The sequence below is a fragment of the Ovis canadensis genome, chromosome 3, assembly GCF_042477335.2.
Source record: "Ovis canadensis isolate MfBH-ARS-UI-01 breed Bighorn chromosome 3, ARS-UI_OviCan_v2, whole genome shotgun sequence".
Classification (NCBI taxonomy): Eukaryota; Metazoa; Chordata; class Mammalia; order Artiodactyla; family Bovidae; genus Ovis; species Ovis canadensis.
The window spans coordinates 11,537,972-11,550,351 of record NC_091247.1 but is presented as its reverse complement, the minus strand read 5'-3'; the positions used below and the strand labels follow the sequence as shown (position 1 = coordinate 11,550,351).

Below are 12,380 nucleotides of genomic sequence, written 5' to 3'. Positions count from 1 at the left end.
CAGCCTGGCATGGCCTCTGTCACTGCCCAGGTTGGAGGGGTCCACACTGGGTGATTCCGGACTTTCCAGAACTCCCAAGGTTACGAGGGAAGTGGAAAAAGTACTGATGACTCTTCTCTCTTTGGTGTGGGTTTTAGCTTCCTGGGCCCTTCCTGATGTCTGAGCAGTGAGGGCTCCATGGAAGTTTCTCCTGCTGGAAATAGCCATCTTTTCAAACCTTAAGATGAGAGCAGGAGAGAAAATTAGGGGAGGCCAGGGGTTGAAGAACTTCCCCCTTGGAGAGGCCACCTGTGGGATTACGGCTGTCCTCCTGGGGCCCAGGGCGGGCTTTTTACAAGCACTGAGCCTCCGTCTCCCCGAGGGTGGCTCTGCTGGGCTTCCCCCTCAGCTGTTGGTTGGCAGGGCAGTATCCGTGGTCTGAGACAGGACATGGGGCCAGAGAAGCTTCTGCTCTCCGAGGCTTCTCCCTCCTGGCCCCCGGTGTTTATGTACTAGATCACCCCCCTCTGTGGCCCACCGGGGCCAAAAGGAGAGTGATTTAGTCTCTGCCTTTGAAGAAATTCTCCATTTGAGGGAGTGGAAAACGTGGGAACAGGCAGCGATGGCATAGGGACCAGGCCAGTGGAGACTGGGAGTCACTCACTGTCTGAGGGAGTCCAGGAAGGCTGCCTGGAGGAAGTACCCTAGTTTGTGCCCAGAAGGAGGATCCAGGTTTGCCAGGAGGCAGTGCATTCCAGGCCAGGGAAAGCAGAACCTACCAAGGCCTTGAAGAGAGAGCAAGTTCGTTTCCCTGGCGGACTGGGGTCCTTGGGATGGTGGGCCTGCCCAAGGGTCCTGAGGCTCCTTGCAGAGTGAGACCACCAGCTTCCCCCAGCTTCATGGTCTCCAAGGATGGCACTGGGCAAATGAGATTAAAACCCAGACTTCAGAGAGTCAGAGCTGGGTTCTGACACAGGTGCACGCCGTTTACCAGTATCCCCAGCATGGCAGCTCACTTGGCTTTTCTGCACCTTGGTTTCCTCATCTGTAAGAGGGTGGTGCAGGCTCGTGGGGGAGCATGCCGGGGTGCTGCGGTCACTCCCCGCTGCAGAGCACAGGCTGGGCAGATCACTCTTCACCAGGTCCTGGCACCAAAGGCCTTCCCGTGGAAGAAACCAAATGCCTCATTGCTCTGAGAGATGCTGACGGTTCCTACATTTTCTTTTGCTCACAGAGTTGGGTTTTATTACCGAAGGAGGAGAAAGTAAAAGGTGGTTGGGAGCCTCCTTGATTTTAAAAAGGCTCAGGAAAGCCCTGTAGTGCAGGCGTGGTGTGTTTTCAATTGTCTGGTGATCTCTGCCTGATCTGAGACCTTGGGGAATCTGAGCATGGAGGCAGGTGTTTCTTGCTTCGGGCATCAGGAGGATGCAAGGAGCCCCGCCTCCACTGACTGGTCAGAATTTTGCTCAGCCAGCTCCCACTGGACACCCGTCTTGTGCCTGGTCCTGGGCAAGGCCCTGACGGTTTAGAGATGACTGCTGAGCTCAGTCCCTACCTTGAAAGGCCAGCAGAGGAGGAGGGCAGAGTGACGGAGGGAGCAGTTTGTACCCGAACAGCCGGACGTTAGAGGAGAAGCCTGTGTGAACGCCGTCAGATGGGGAGGGGGCCTGGTCCACCTGACTGCCCCGGGTGCCCACCCCAAGGGGTCCAGCTGTGTCCGCTTGATGGATGCAGGAGGAGGCGGAGCTTTCCCAGGGTCCCACGAGAAGTCTGAACCTGATTAGGGCCAAGAACCCGGTCCTGATGCAGGAAACGGACTTAGCCTCATGGGAGGTCCTAGGTTCCAAGCAGAGGCTGGAGCATGGAAGGACCTGGAAGGTTCAGGGTGCTGTGTGGTTGGGATGGGAAGGTCCTTACGTGCAGGGGCCTGGGGCGGGGTAGGCTTGCAGGACAGCAGGCCGGCGCCAGCTGGACAGAGTTTGGGATGCCTCGCTCAGGCGTGTGGGCCTCTTTCTGGGAGGTTTTTTGTTTTTGGGTGGGGAGCAGCCAGTTAGGATTTGTGTCATGTTGTTGGGGGGGAAACTCTCTTGATGGGAGGCTGGGTCATCAGGCAGAGCCGACTCCAGGGACCCCACTGAGAAGGGCCCAGGCCAGCAGAGGGCAGGGTCTCTGGGTGAGTGCAGACATGTTTGCGGAAAGGACCAGCAGCCTAGGTGAAGCCCAGGAGTGGGTTGTGAGGGAGGGAGAGGCGTCCCTGGGATGAGCCTGCATTCCTGCTGGCTTCCTGGGCAGATGGGAGATCCCATCACTGACACGGGGACCCAGGGAAGGGCAGGTGAGTCCTCAGTGCCTGGGACTTTTGGTAGTCGGGCTCGGGAGCTCTGGAGAGAGGCCCCAGGCTGAAGAGAAATGGGGTGGGTGAGGAGATGCAAGCCAGAAGAGAAGGATGGGGTTGGGGTGCTGGAGGGAAGGTGAGCTGAGTGGGCAGAAAGGCCCCCTTGCTGGGTGGGTGCTGCATTGTCCCTTCAGCCACTGGCCTCCAGGTTCTGCAGGCCTACCCTGTGGGGGCACCCCGCTGCCCTGAGGGAGGGGGCTTAGGGACCTCTCTGCAGAGGCCTCACTGCCCTTCCAGGGGCCGCATGTGGCCCCAGGTCTCAGAGAAGCCAGCCTCCTGCTGGTCGTGGAGCCATGGAATCTGTGAGTGTGACTTTGGGGGTGGGATGAGGAGACCCAGGACCAGTCAGGAAGCCAGACACCATCTGTGGCTCTTCCCCTGCAGCTCCCCTGCCCCTGTAACTCTGGCCTGAGATTGAGCTGCTTCCTGTCAAGTGATGAATGGGCAATGTCTCCTTATCTCAACCCCAGAAGGGAAGGGGGCCTGGGATGGAGGAAGCAGCAGCCAGAACCACACCCCTGGGCCAGAATTCATTCATTCCCTCCCTCACTGTCCAAGGAAGTGTGGACCAGAGGAGGCAGGCACACTTTGGTTTCAAATGTCAGTCCTGCCTGCTGCCTGCTGTGTGACCTTGGGCCCATCACTTAACCAGTCTGAACTTTCGTTTCCTCCTCTGTGGATTGTAGCAGCCCCCGCGCAGAGTGGCTGTGGGGTGGAGCCAGGCGTGCACAGTCCTTGGCATGTCCCTGGCGTGCACACAGTGAGGGCTCCTAGTGTGGGCTGTCATTAGGGCTGGTCCTTGTGTGGGGGCGATCCTCAGTGCCCAGGCCTCATGCGAGGACACCAGGTCATCAGTGGTGTCCCTTTCCCTCATTACTCACAGCCTCCCTGGTCTGAGGAGCAAATGGCAGACTAAACCCAAGCACCCATCGCCTTAGGGTCATGCCCCACTTTAGTAAGAGCCCTGCTGAAGGCCAGGGCGGGAGGCACGTGTCAGGGGGCTTTGCAAAGGCAGCCCCAGTTCTCGGAAACACTGAGGAGGGTGTTTGCTTTGGCAAGTCCCGTTTTCCCTTGGAGCCTTGATTTCCTCATCTGCAAAATGGACCTGGTGGCACCACTTGGGTTTCCTGGAAGATGTCAAATTGCTCAGCCTGGGGAGGCATTGCTGTGAGTGCTGGCTGACGCTGAAGCTGGACTGGCCTTGACCTCCCCAGTGGCCAGCCTGTGAACTGCCTGGCCTCCTGCTGGGCTTCAGAGCACTGTCTATGTAGGGGTGTGTTGGACCATGTGGGCCTGTGGCACCTCTCCTCCCCCTGCCGCCCCAGCAGTGAGCACCTTTCCTAAGTTTCTGTGGCCAGGAGCTTGCTGGAGCAGCAGAGCTGGCCCCCTGTGCCCGTTCTGGGGTCAGGCCACTCCTTCTGTGTATGTAGGAGGGCGGGGAGTCACCAGGTTGGCTTCCTGCTTTGGAAAAACGACTTGTGAAGCTTTTCACTCAGCTGGCAGAAACAGAGGGGCCTTCCCCAGAGAATGGGCAGAGCGTATGGCATCCAGCTGAGACCGGGCCTCTGGGTTTGTCGGTGAGGTTTTTCTAAGGGTGTGGCAGCCTCTCAGCCTGGAAGCCACACAGGCCTTCACCAGCTCCACCCCCAAACCTGGGGTAGTGACGACCCTGCCCCTGTGGACACACCAAGAACGTGGCTCTGCTTAAAGCCTGTGACCTGATTGCATACACGTGTGCACAGGCACACACATGTGCAGAGAAGGGCAGGTGGACACTCACTGTTCCCACTTCAGGGTTGAGGAGCACGGTGAGGTGTAGACGGATACTGGCACCCCCATGACCCTCGCAAACTCCTGGCCCAAGCTGGGTCTTTGGCCTGAGCCTTCCTGGTGTCCTGGGTCATTTTTCCTGAGAGGATAAGGCCTCAGTGAGCCGCCGTCCTCCACGAAGTGTGGTATTTGGCAGGAGGCAATGGAGGGACGTGACTTTGCCCTAGAAGAAATTGGGAGACAAGCGCCAGGTGACAATGGTGGTCAGAAAGGCCTCTTGGGGAGCCTCGGAGCCCAGCCTGGGAGCCAATCCCTTCCAGGAAGTGCCCAGACTAAACCCACTCACCCAACTACTTAGGGTCACGCCCCACATTAGTAAGAGCCCTGCCAAAGTCCAGGGCCAGGAGAGCTTGTCGGGGGCTTTCCAAAAGCAGCTCCAGGTCTTGTAAACGCTGAGGAGGGTGTTTGCTCCAGAGTCACCCCAAAGAAGCCATGCAGTGCGGTAAAGAGAGCATGATCTGGGGTCCAGCACCCCAGCTCCGTCTTTTACCGGCTGTGTGACTCTGGGCAAGTCCCCGCCCCTCTCTGAGCCCCAGTTCCCATGGCTGTCGCATGGAGTCCGGCTCTCCTCCACTGTCCAGGGGTGGTTAGTGGAAACGACGCTGGTAGCAGCTAAAGCCTCAGCGGACCCTCTGCTGTCCTGAGGAGTTTACATCTGTTAGCGCAGTTAATTCTTAGTGACCCTCAAAGGTAGATCTTAGCCCCATTTTCCAGATGAAGGATTAAAGGCAGCCACGCCAGGATTTGAACCCAAGGCAGGTCGGGCTCCCAAACAGGCCCTGGGCCTTCCCCACCGAGCTCGTCCCCGTCCAGTCCCTGGGCACCTGGGGGACAGGCACATGTGTGAACCCAGGCTGGGGAGCCCTGGAAATGCAGGGCTCTCACTCCCTGCAGAAGAAAGGCCCTCTGTGAGGTGGCGCTCAGTGTGGCCTGCGGCTCCGGGTCTCACATTCCACAGATTTTTGGCCCCTGACTTGGGCTTGGCAGCCTGGGCCCCATTGTTCTGCGACTTGGCAGGAGCCACGAGACACGCAGCTCCTGGAGGTGCCCTGTGTGCAGAATCCTTACCCTGCTCTTTGCGTCTCATCCCTTTGCCTTGATCTTTCTGCAGCTGGACCCCCTAACAAGGGGTTTCTGGCAGGAATTTCCAGGGGTATGAGAAAAAGTGAGAGTGTTAGTCTCTCAGTCATGTCCGACTCTGCGACCCCATAAACGGTAGTCCGCCAGGCTTCTCTGTCCACAGAATGCTCCAGGCAAGAACACTGGAGTGGGCCTCCATTCCCTTCTCCGCGGGATCTTCCCGACCCAGGGATTGAACCCCTCTCTCTTGCATTGCAGGCTGACTCTTTACCGTCTGAGCCACCAGGGAAGCCCTGAGATGTGGCCAAACAGAATGCAAATCCACTGAAATCCAACACCCTGGAAAACCCTAAGAGGCAGAGGCTGTCTTGAGCCTGGGTGGCGCTTTGGAGGCACAGTGGGGTTCAGAGCGTCCCTCTGTAGCTTATTCCCTACATGACGTTTTGTGTTCCCTCTCTGAGCCTGAGTCTCTGCCTGTAAAATGGGTCTTTCGACACCCCAGGCTAAGTGGAAGAGATCTGGCCACTGGGTGCCTCGGAGAGAACCTTCACTTCCTTCCTTCCTCCCCTTCCCTCCCCCTCTGCCTCCATCCTCTCAGTGTGGTTCTCTCTGGCACTTGGGGGTGCTGTGACTTGCAGACTCCTTTCCTGGAACAAAGGCCCTTCCTCCTCACAGGGGCTTGAGCTGCAGCCAGTTCTATTAGGTTCTGGGCAGAACCGCTCTTAGGAACAGGAAGTTACCCCAGGGGGTTGGCAGACCAGGCGTGCGGATGGCAGTACTGCATCCGCTCCGTGCCATCCCAAAGAGAGAGACTCTGAGGTCCCTGTGGGGGAATGGCCCCTCATGGCCCACTGCCCCTGGGACCCCTGCCCACTCAGCACCACCCCATTTGTGAATTGGGGGGCGGGGGTTGTTCTGTGGGGACTGCTGGAAAGGAAGATGATTCTCTGCTGGTAAGGGCCTTAGGGGTGCAGAACCAGGGGTTTGGGGCAAAGATGCTGTCACAGGTCTCCACCCTGGCTCCGCTACATGTGATCTGGGCAAATCTCTTAACCACCCTGGGCCTCAGTGTCCTTGTCTATTAAGTGGAACAGTAACAGAATCTGTCTCGTGGAGGTGATGTTAAGATGTGATGGGCTAACGGAGGTGAAGGGTATGTGGGGCTCAGCATAAGGACACTCAGTTCAGTTCAGTTGCTCAGTTGTGTCTGACTCTTTGTGACCCCATGGACTGCAGCACGCCAGGCCTCCCTGTCCATCACCAACTCCCGGAGTTCACTCAAACTCATGTCCATCGCGTAAGTGATGCCATCCAACCACCTCATCCTCTGTCGCCACCTTCTCCTCCCGCCTTTGGTCTTTCCCAGCATCAGGGTCTTTTCCAGTGAGTTGGTTCTTCGCATCAGGTAGCTGAAGTATTGGAGTTTCAGCTTCAACATCAGTCCTTCCAATGAATATTCAGGACTGATTTCCTTTAGGACTGGTTGGATCACCTTGAAGTCCAAGGGACTCTCAGGAGTTTTCTCCAGTACCACGGTTCAAAAGCATCTATTCTTCGGTGCTCAGCTCTCTTTATTTTCAATTTTTTTTGTTTATATTTTTACCTGCACTGGGTCTTCGTTGCTGTGCATGGGCTTTCTCTAGTTGCAGCACGTGGGGGCTACTCTCTAGCTGTGGTGAGCAGACTTCTCACTGCAGTGGCTTTGTGGGAGCAGGGGCTCAGGCTCAGTAGATGTGGCACGTGGGCTTAGTTGCCCCGCAGCAGGTGGAATCTTCCTGCACCAGAGATCGAACACGTGCCCCCTGCACGAGCAGGCAGATTCTTAACCACTGGGCCTCCAGGGAGTTCCTATTACTGTTATTTCTGATGAGACCAGGGCCCCTTACTTTTAGGGCCTGTGTGAGAAGTGGGGTGAACTCCTGAGAGCCTGCAGACCACCTCTGGGTACAGGTGTTAGGTGATCGCTACATGGGGGCGTGGGAGGTGATGTTGCAAATACCTCCTAGGTCTCTGCCCAGTGTGACTTGCCCAAGGTACCAACTGGGTAGTGACAGAGCCAAGCTATAAACCCAGGCCTGCTGGCTCCAGGAGGCTGGGTGGGGGCGGGACATGGGAACTAGAGATGGCTGCGTTGTGGTTTCTAACCCACGTGGTCTCTGAGCAGGTAGGCAGGTGAGCGAGTCACGCATGGACCTGGCCTGTGGGCCACGCCTGGTGCCTTCCGAGATAAAGACAGAACCTTCTTGCTGGAGACAGCTCTCCTCCAGCCTCCTCCCCGAGGTCTCCCTAAGCGCGGAGGACGGGGAACATGTCACCCTGAGGGGTCTAGGGGTGCAGCCCGAAGCAGCTGCAGAGCCTGCGGGAGTCTCCGGTTTTATCTTAAAATTCATGTTCATTTTACATTTTGTTCCCTCTGTATCCGGCTTATTGCCGCGCACATTTCCCTCCTGAGTAACAGCACTGCCTGGGGAAGCTGCTCGTGTTTATCTGTTTATCCTGGGGCTTTTCATACCCAGGTCCTCACTGTGTCACCCGGGGCGAGGGGGTGGGGGTGTGTGCACTCCAGTGCAGAAGTCCAGCACAGATGGTTGGGAGGTGCTGAGAGGCTGGGGGCCCATCTGCGCTTCAGGAATCCTCCTCGGAGGCCCTTGTGGAGGAGGAGACCCAGAGATCCAGGCGGAGGGAAGCCTGGGCTGGGCCAGAGGCAGGGGGGATGGGGTGGGAGAGACTTCAGAAGTATAGGCACACCCCGTAATACCCTCCAAGGGACTCTCATTCGAGAGATGAGCAGAGAGCGATATTGAGAGATCCACCTCTTTATCTCACATACACATTAGGATGAAGGTCATAAAATGCCATGAAAATGAAAAGTGCTAATGTTTGTCGCTCAGTCGTGTCCAGCTCTTTGTGACCCCATAGACTGTAGCCCGCCAGGCTTTTCTGTCCTTGGAATTCTTCAGGCAAGAATACTGGGGTGGGTTGCCATTCCCTCCTCCAGGGGAATCTTCTCAACCCAGAGATCAAGCCCAGGTCTACCTCATTGCCGGCAGAATCTTTACTATCTGAGCCACCAGGGAAGCCCCAAATTACGATGTGTGAGGGTCAAAACTGATGACTTCACAGGGAGGAGAGCATCGGGCCAGGCCATACTGGGCAGGTATTCTCAGCACCTGAGACTTCCTGCTTGGCTGAGGTGGGCACCACCTGTGGACAGTGCCATGCCCCATGTGGCCTCGCTTTCTGCCATCTACTAAGAGAGGGGTGCGAGGGAGGAGCTGGGCCTGTCCTGGGGACACAGGAAGGTCGGGCGCTGGACAGCAGTGTGTGCATTCTACGGAGGCTCTTGGAGGGCAGAGCCAAGGAGGCCAAGGGTCAGGGTCAGCGGGTGATTCAGGGCTTGGTGGCCACACTTTGACGGGTGTCATAGACATCTTGGAGCCTGGGAGGGCTGGCCTGTTGACTGCCAGAAAAAACTACAGCGGGGAGAAATGTGTGACCAGGTCTGCAGGGCTCTGACCGAGCCAACCCCAGTTGTGAGAGGGGTGGGTTCAGTGTGGGTTCCTTCCCGCTGCCCAGACCACCCTCTTCATGTGGGGCACGTGTGCACCCAGGAGGCACGTGCAGCCAAGCTTGCCGACCCCTTGGACCAGAAGCCTGTCAGCTTGCATTTTGGCTGGTGGGGATGGCCAGGGATGACCAGGTTACTCATAGGTGGCAAGAGGCAAGGTCCGTTCAGAGAGAAAGATGGTGTACGGGCTCGGCTTTTCCAGAAGCGGATGCTGAGACAGGGCCAGGTGGGCGAAATCATGAGGGAGTAGGGGAGCAGACAAGTGGGGGGTGTTATCTTAGACCAGCTCACCCCGCTCGGGTGTCTACAGCTCAGAGTTGTCCTGACCAGGGCCCTGGGCCACTGATCCCTGGGGACGGGGACTCCAGCACTTTAGTGCTGCTCCGGTAGCCTGGCCAGTCCTTCTGGGTTCTGCGTGGGGTGGGTCAAGGGAGAGGTGCCCACGGGAATGCCAGGACCACGCCTGCTGGAAGGAGCCGCAGCCTAGTTGAGGGCGCTCGTCACTTGCCTGCTCTGCACCCCGTCTTCCAGGTGTCCCATGGGAGCCTGGGCCTGGCCCTGGACACCGCAGTTTAGGTGCTGCAGAAATGCTGGTGCGTGAGTGGAGGGCTTTCCTCCTGAGGAGGAAAAGGGGCCAAACAGCCTCTTCTGTGTGCCTGGGCCTGCGTCTTGCCCAGGCCGTGCCTGTCTGCTGAGAGTGATGCTGAGATGGCCTTCAGCTCAGGCCTGGGCACATGACGGGTGCTTCATCAGGGGCGGCTGCTGCGGTTACTGTGGCAATTGGTGGCTGGCCTCCTTGCCTCTCTTCTCTGAGGGGGCCTCTGATGTGGCAGCACCAGCTCTGGAGGTTGAGGGGGCTGCTCCCATGTGCCAAGGGCTCTGCCCCTGCCTGGAGGTTTGTACAGGACTGTGAGTGGGACCCTCGGCCTTCCCAGTGTCTGGAGTGCCAGGGCCCAGCAAGGATGGGGACCAGCAGTCCTTGATTTGAGACTTGCAGTCTGACTCAGGGTCGGTCTCTTCTGGCCACTAAGCTGCCAACCTGGGATTGTATGGGGCGAGAACAGGGGGTCAGGCATGGGGGACATTGATGTGGAAAGAACAGGCTGTCCCATGTGGTGCTGAATGTGGTGCCCCTCTTGCTGGCTGGCAGGCCACCTTTGGGCTTTTCCCGGCACAGAGCCTGCTTTCACCTCTGTCCAGCAGGGCTAATCCTAGCAGCCTGGTCGGGACAGCGTAATGGAGGGAGGTGTGTCACGTGGGCTGTCGAGCCACATCCAAGCCACATCACCATGAGCAAGTTACTCGACAGCTCAGCCCCTCAGCCTGCACATTTGTAAAAGGGGACAAGTGAAGGAGCGCAGGCCTGTGTGTAAGAAAGCCCTCATTTTCTGTTGCAGCCCGTGCCCTCGTGAGGCTGGCATGCAGGATGGCAGGACAGCCCAGCCACATGCCCCACGGAGGGAACCCGAACAACCTCTGCCACACCCTGGGGCCCGCGCACCCTCCTGACCCACAGGTAAGCCCTTCTCCGTCATCTGCAGTGCATCAGAGAGTCTCAGAGGATCACTGATCCCTGAGGCTGCTTCATCCTGGCCACGAGAGGAAGCCCCTCAGCAGCCCCAGACACCTTGAATGCTTCCCGTGATGGGGGCAGAGTCACCGCCTGACCATTCGGCCCTCCACCTGTCAGCCACACTCACAGATGCCCTCTGGGCTGGGACGCCAGGCATTGGATCTGCCCCTGGGGTTTCCATGTGAATGGAAGGGCTTTATTTCAGAGGGATCAGCGCTGGTTAGGACAGACGTAGAGGGAGTCCTAGAGGCCTGGGCAGAGTGAGGGGTGCAGGGGAACAGGCGGAGCGCACCTGGGATCAGAATGTGCTTCCTGACTGAGCCGGACTCCTCCTTTCTGGTCTCAGCTGTGCTCTGGCCCTCCCCGTAGCCTCTTTGTCTGGGCAGCAGAGTTTCAGGGACACTGGTTCCCTTCCACCTGCCCCACCCACCCTCTGTGTAGAACCTCGGAGAGCCAGGCAGCCTTTCGCAGCTTCTCAGAAAGTGGCTTCTGGGATTCTGGGCTGCCCGCACACCCCACACCTTTCACTTTGCACTTTTCCCTGGGGTGCCCTCCTCGACTCCTCCAGGCCTCAGTCCAAATGCCGCTGCCCCTGAGGAGCCTTCCTGTTCCCCTCTCTGCTCTGTGCTGCGTCCAGAGCTGAGCACAGGCGCTGGGTCAGGGCCACGATTGCATGCACTGGGACACTGCCTCCCAGGTCGGCCTACCTTCCTAGACAGAATCTTCTGGGTGGGGCTTCACCTGCCAGGTTCGTGAGCTGCGTGCATCCACCCAGGACACAGTCGTGTGCTAACAGAGCCAGGTCTGCTTTTAAGGAGCACACAGCCTCACGGGAGAGAAAGACAAGAAAGGAAGCAGAAGAAACTGGGGGCCGTGGAACTCAACAAGGCATGTGGTCTAAACTAGGGGACCAGAGAGACCTCCTGGAGTCAGTGGCTTGCAGAGACCTGAAGGGGGGCAAGGAACTTGGCTGGACAGATTGGCCGGTGCCAGATGCTGTTGGGTGCTGTGGGCAGCCCGGAGTGATGAAAAGTAATTGTTGAGGGTTGGCTTTTGTCCCAGGCCTATGAGACCTAAATCAGGAGGAGATTCAGAGAGAGCCACCTTCCTGAGTCTTGTTAGGATTGTCACAGCTTCTAACTGCCTAGTTCTGTTGGAAGACTTCAGGTGGACTGGTGTTTGACCTTCTTGGACAGGGTTGCCATGTACAGTTGTACAGGTTCTGCACTGCCTAAAGGTGCCCGGCCGAGGAGGCAAGGTGAGTCTGAAGTCCTTCTCCTGTACCTGAGCTCTCATTCAGCTGTGCTTCCTGGTGTGAGACTAATCAGTCCAAGGAAAGGTGCACCTCTGTAGATTCACACAGAGGTGACATGTGAAGTATAAACTGCATATGTGTGGGCTCACAGGAGGTCCACAGGCAACCATGCTGTTCATCCTACCCATCCCAGTCACTGGCTGGGATGTAGGGGCCCATCTTCACAGTGAAATGTGGGGCGGCAGGTCCCAGAAAACTGGGAAGCCTGTAGACACTGCTGGTCCAGGGTCCACCAGGACACCTCCCCAATGGCTGGGGGCAGCGGGCCTCCTCGGGTAATGTAGCAATTTGTCATATTAAGTCATTCACTAACAATTGAGTCCCCCTTGATTAATCTCCCAGAATTAGCCAGTTGCATTTTGAGCAATTAGGGTTAATTACAGCCTCATTTGGCAGAGCAGAGAGGCCTGTAATTATTTCATGAACAAGGCGAGGAGGTGGTGGGCTGCGGTGGCGGCACCGTCCGGGTGTCTCTTTGCACATGTTGGAGTGGGTAATGACGTAGTTAAGTGTAATTAGATATGATTACTCAGCGTTGGCAAGTGGCTGGCGGGAAAGATGCCCCTGGTCCACCAGTATCTGGCCAGGTCTGTGGAACTGGGGCACAGCCACATTGATGCTGGGGCTGCTGCAGGGTGGG

General features: G+C 57.6%; 1 protein-coding gene across 5 annotated transcripts in view; it reads left to right on the top strand.

Moving 5' to 3' along the window:
• The window catches only part of NEK6 (NIMA related kinase 6), an 84,240-nt gene that overhangs the window by 33,213 nt on the left and 38,647 nt on the right, over positions 1-12,380 (top strand). For all 5 annotated transcript variants that reach the window (XM_069582513.1, XM_069582511.1, XM_069582514.1 and 2 more), the window contains one exon: positions 10,250-10,368. In XM_069582513.1, coding sequence (XP_069438614.1) covers positions 10,279-10,368 — 90 coding nt within the window. In that variant the 5' untranslated portion in view covers positions 10,250-10,278. The remainder of the gene's footprint in view (positions 1-10,249; positions 10,369-12,380) is intronic.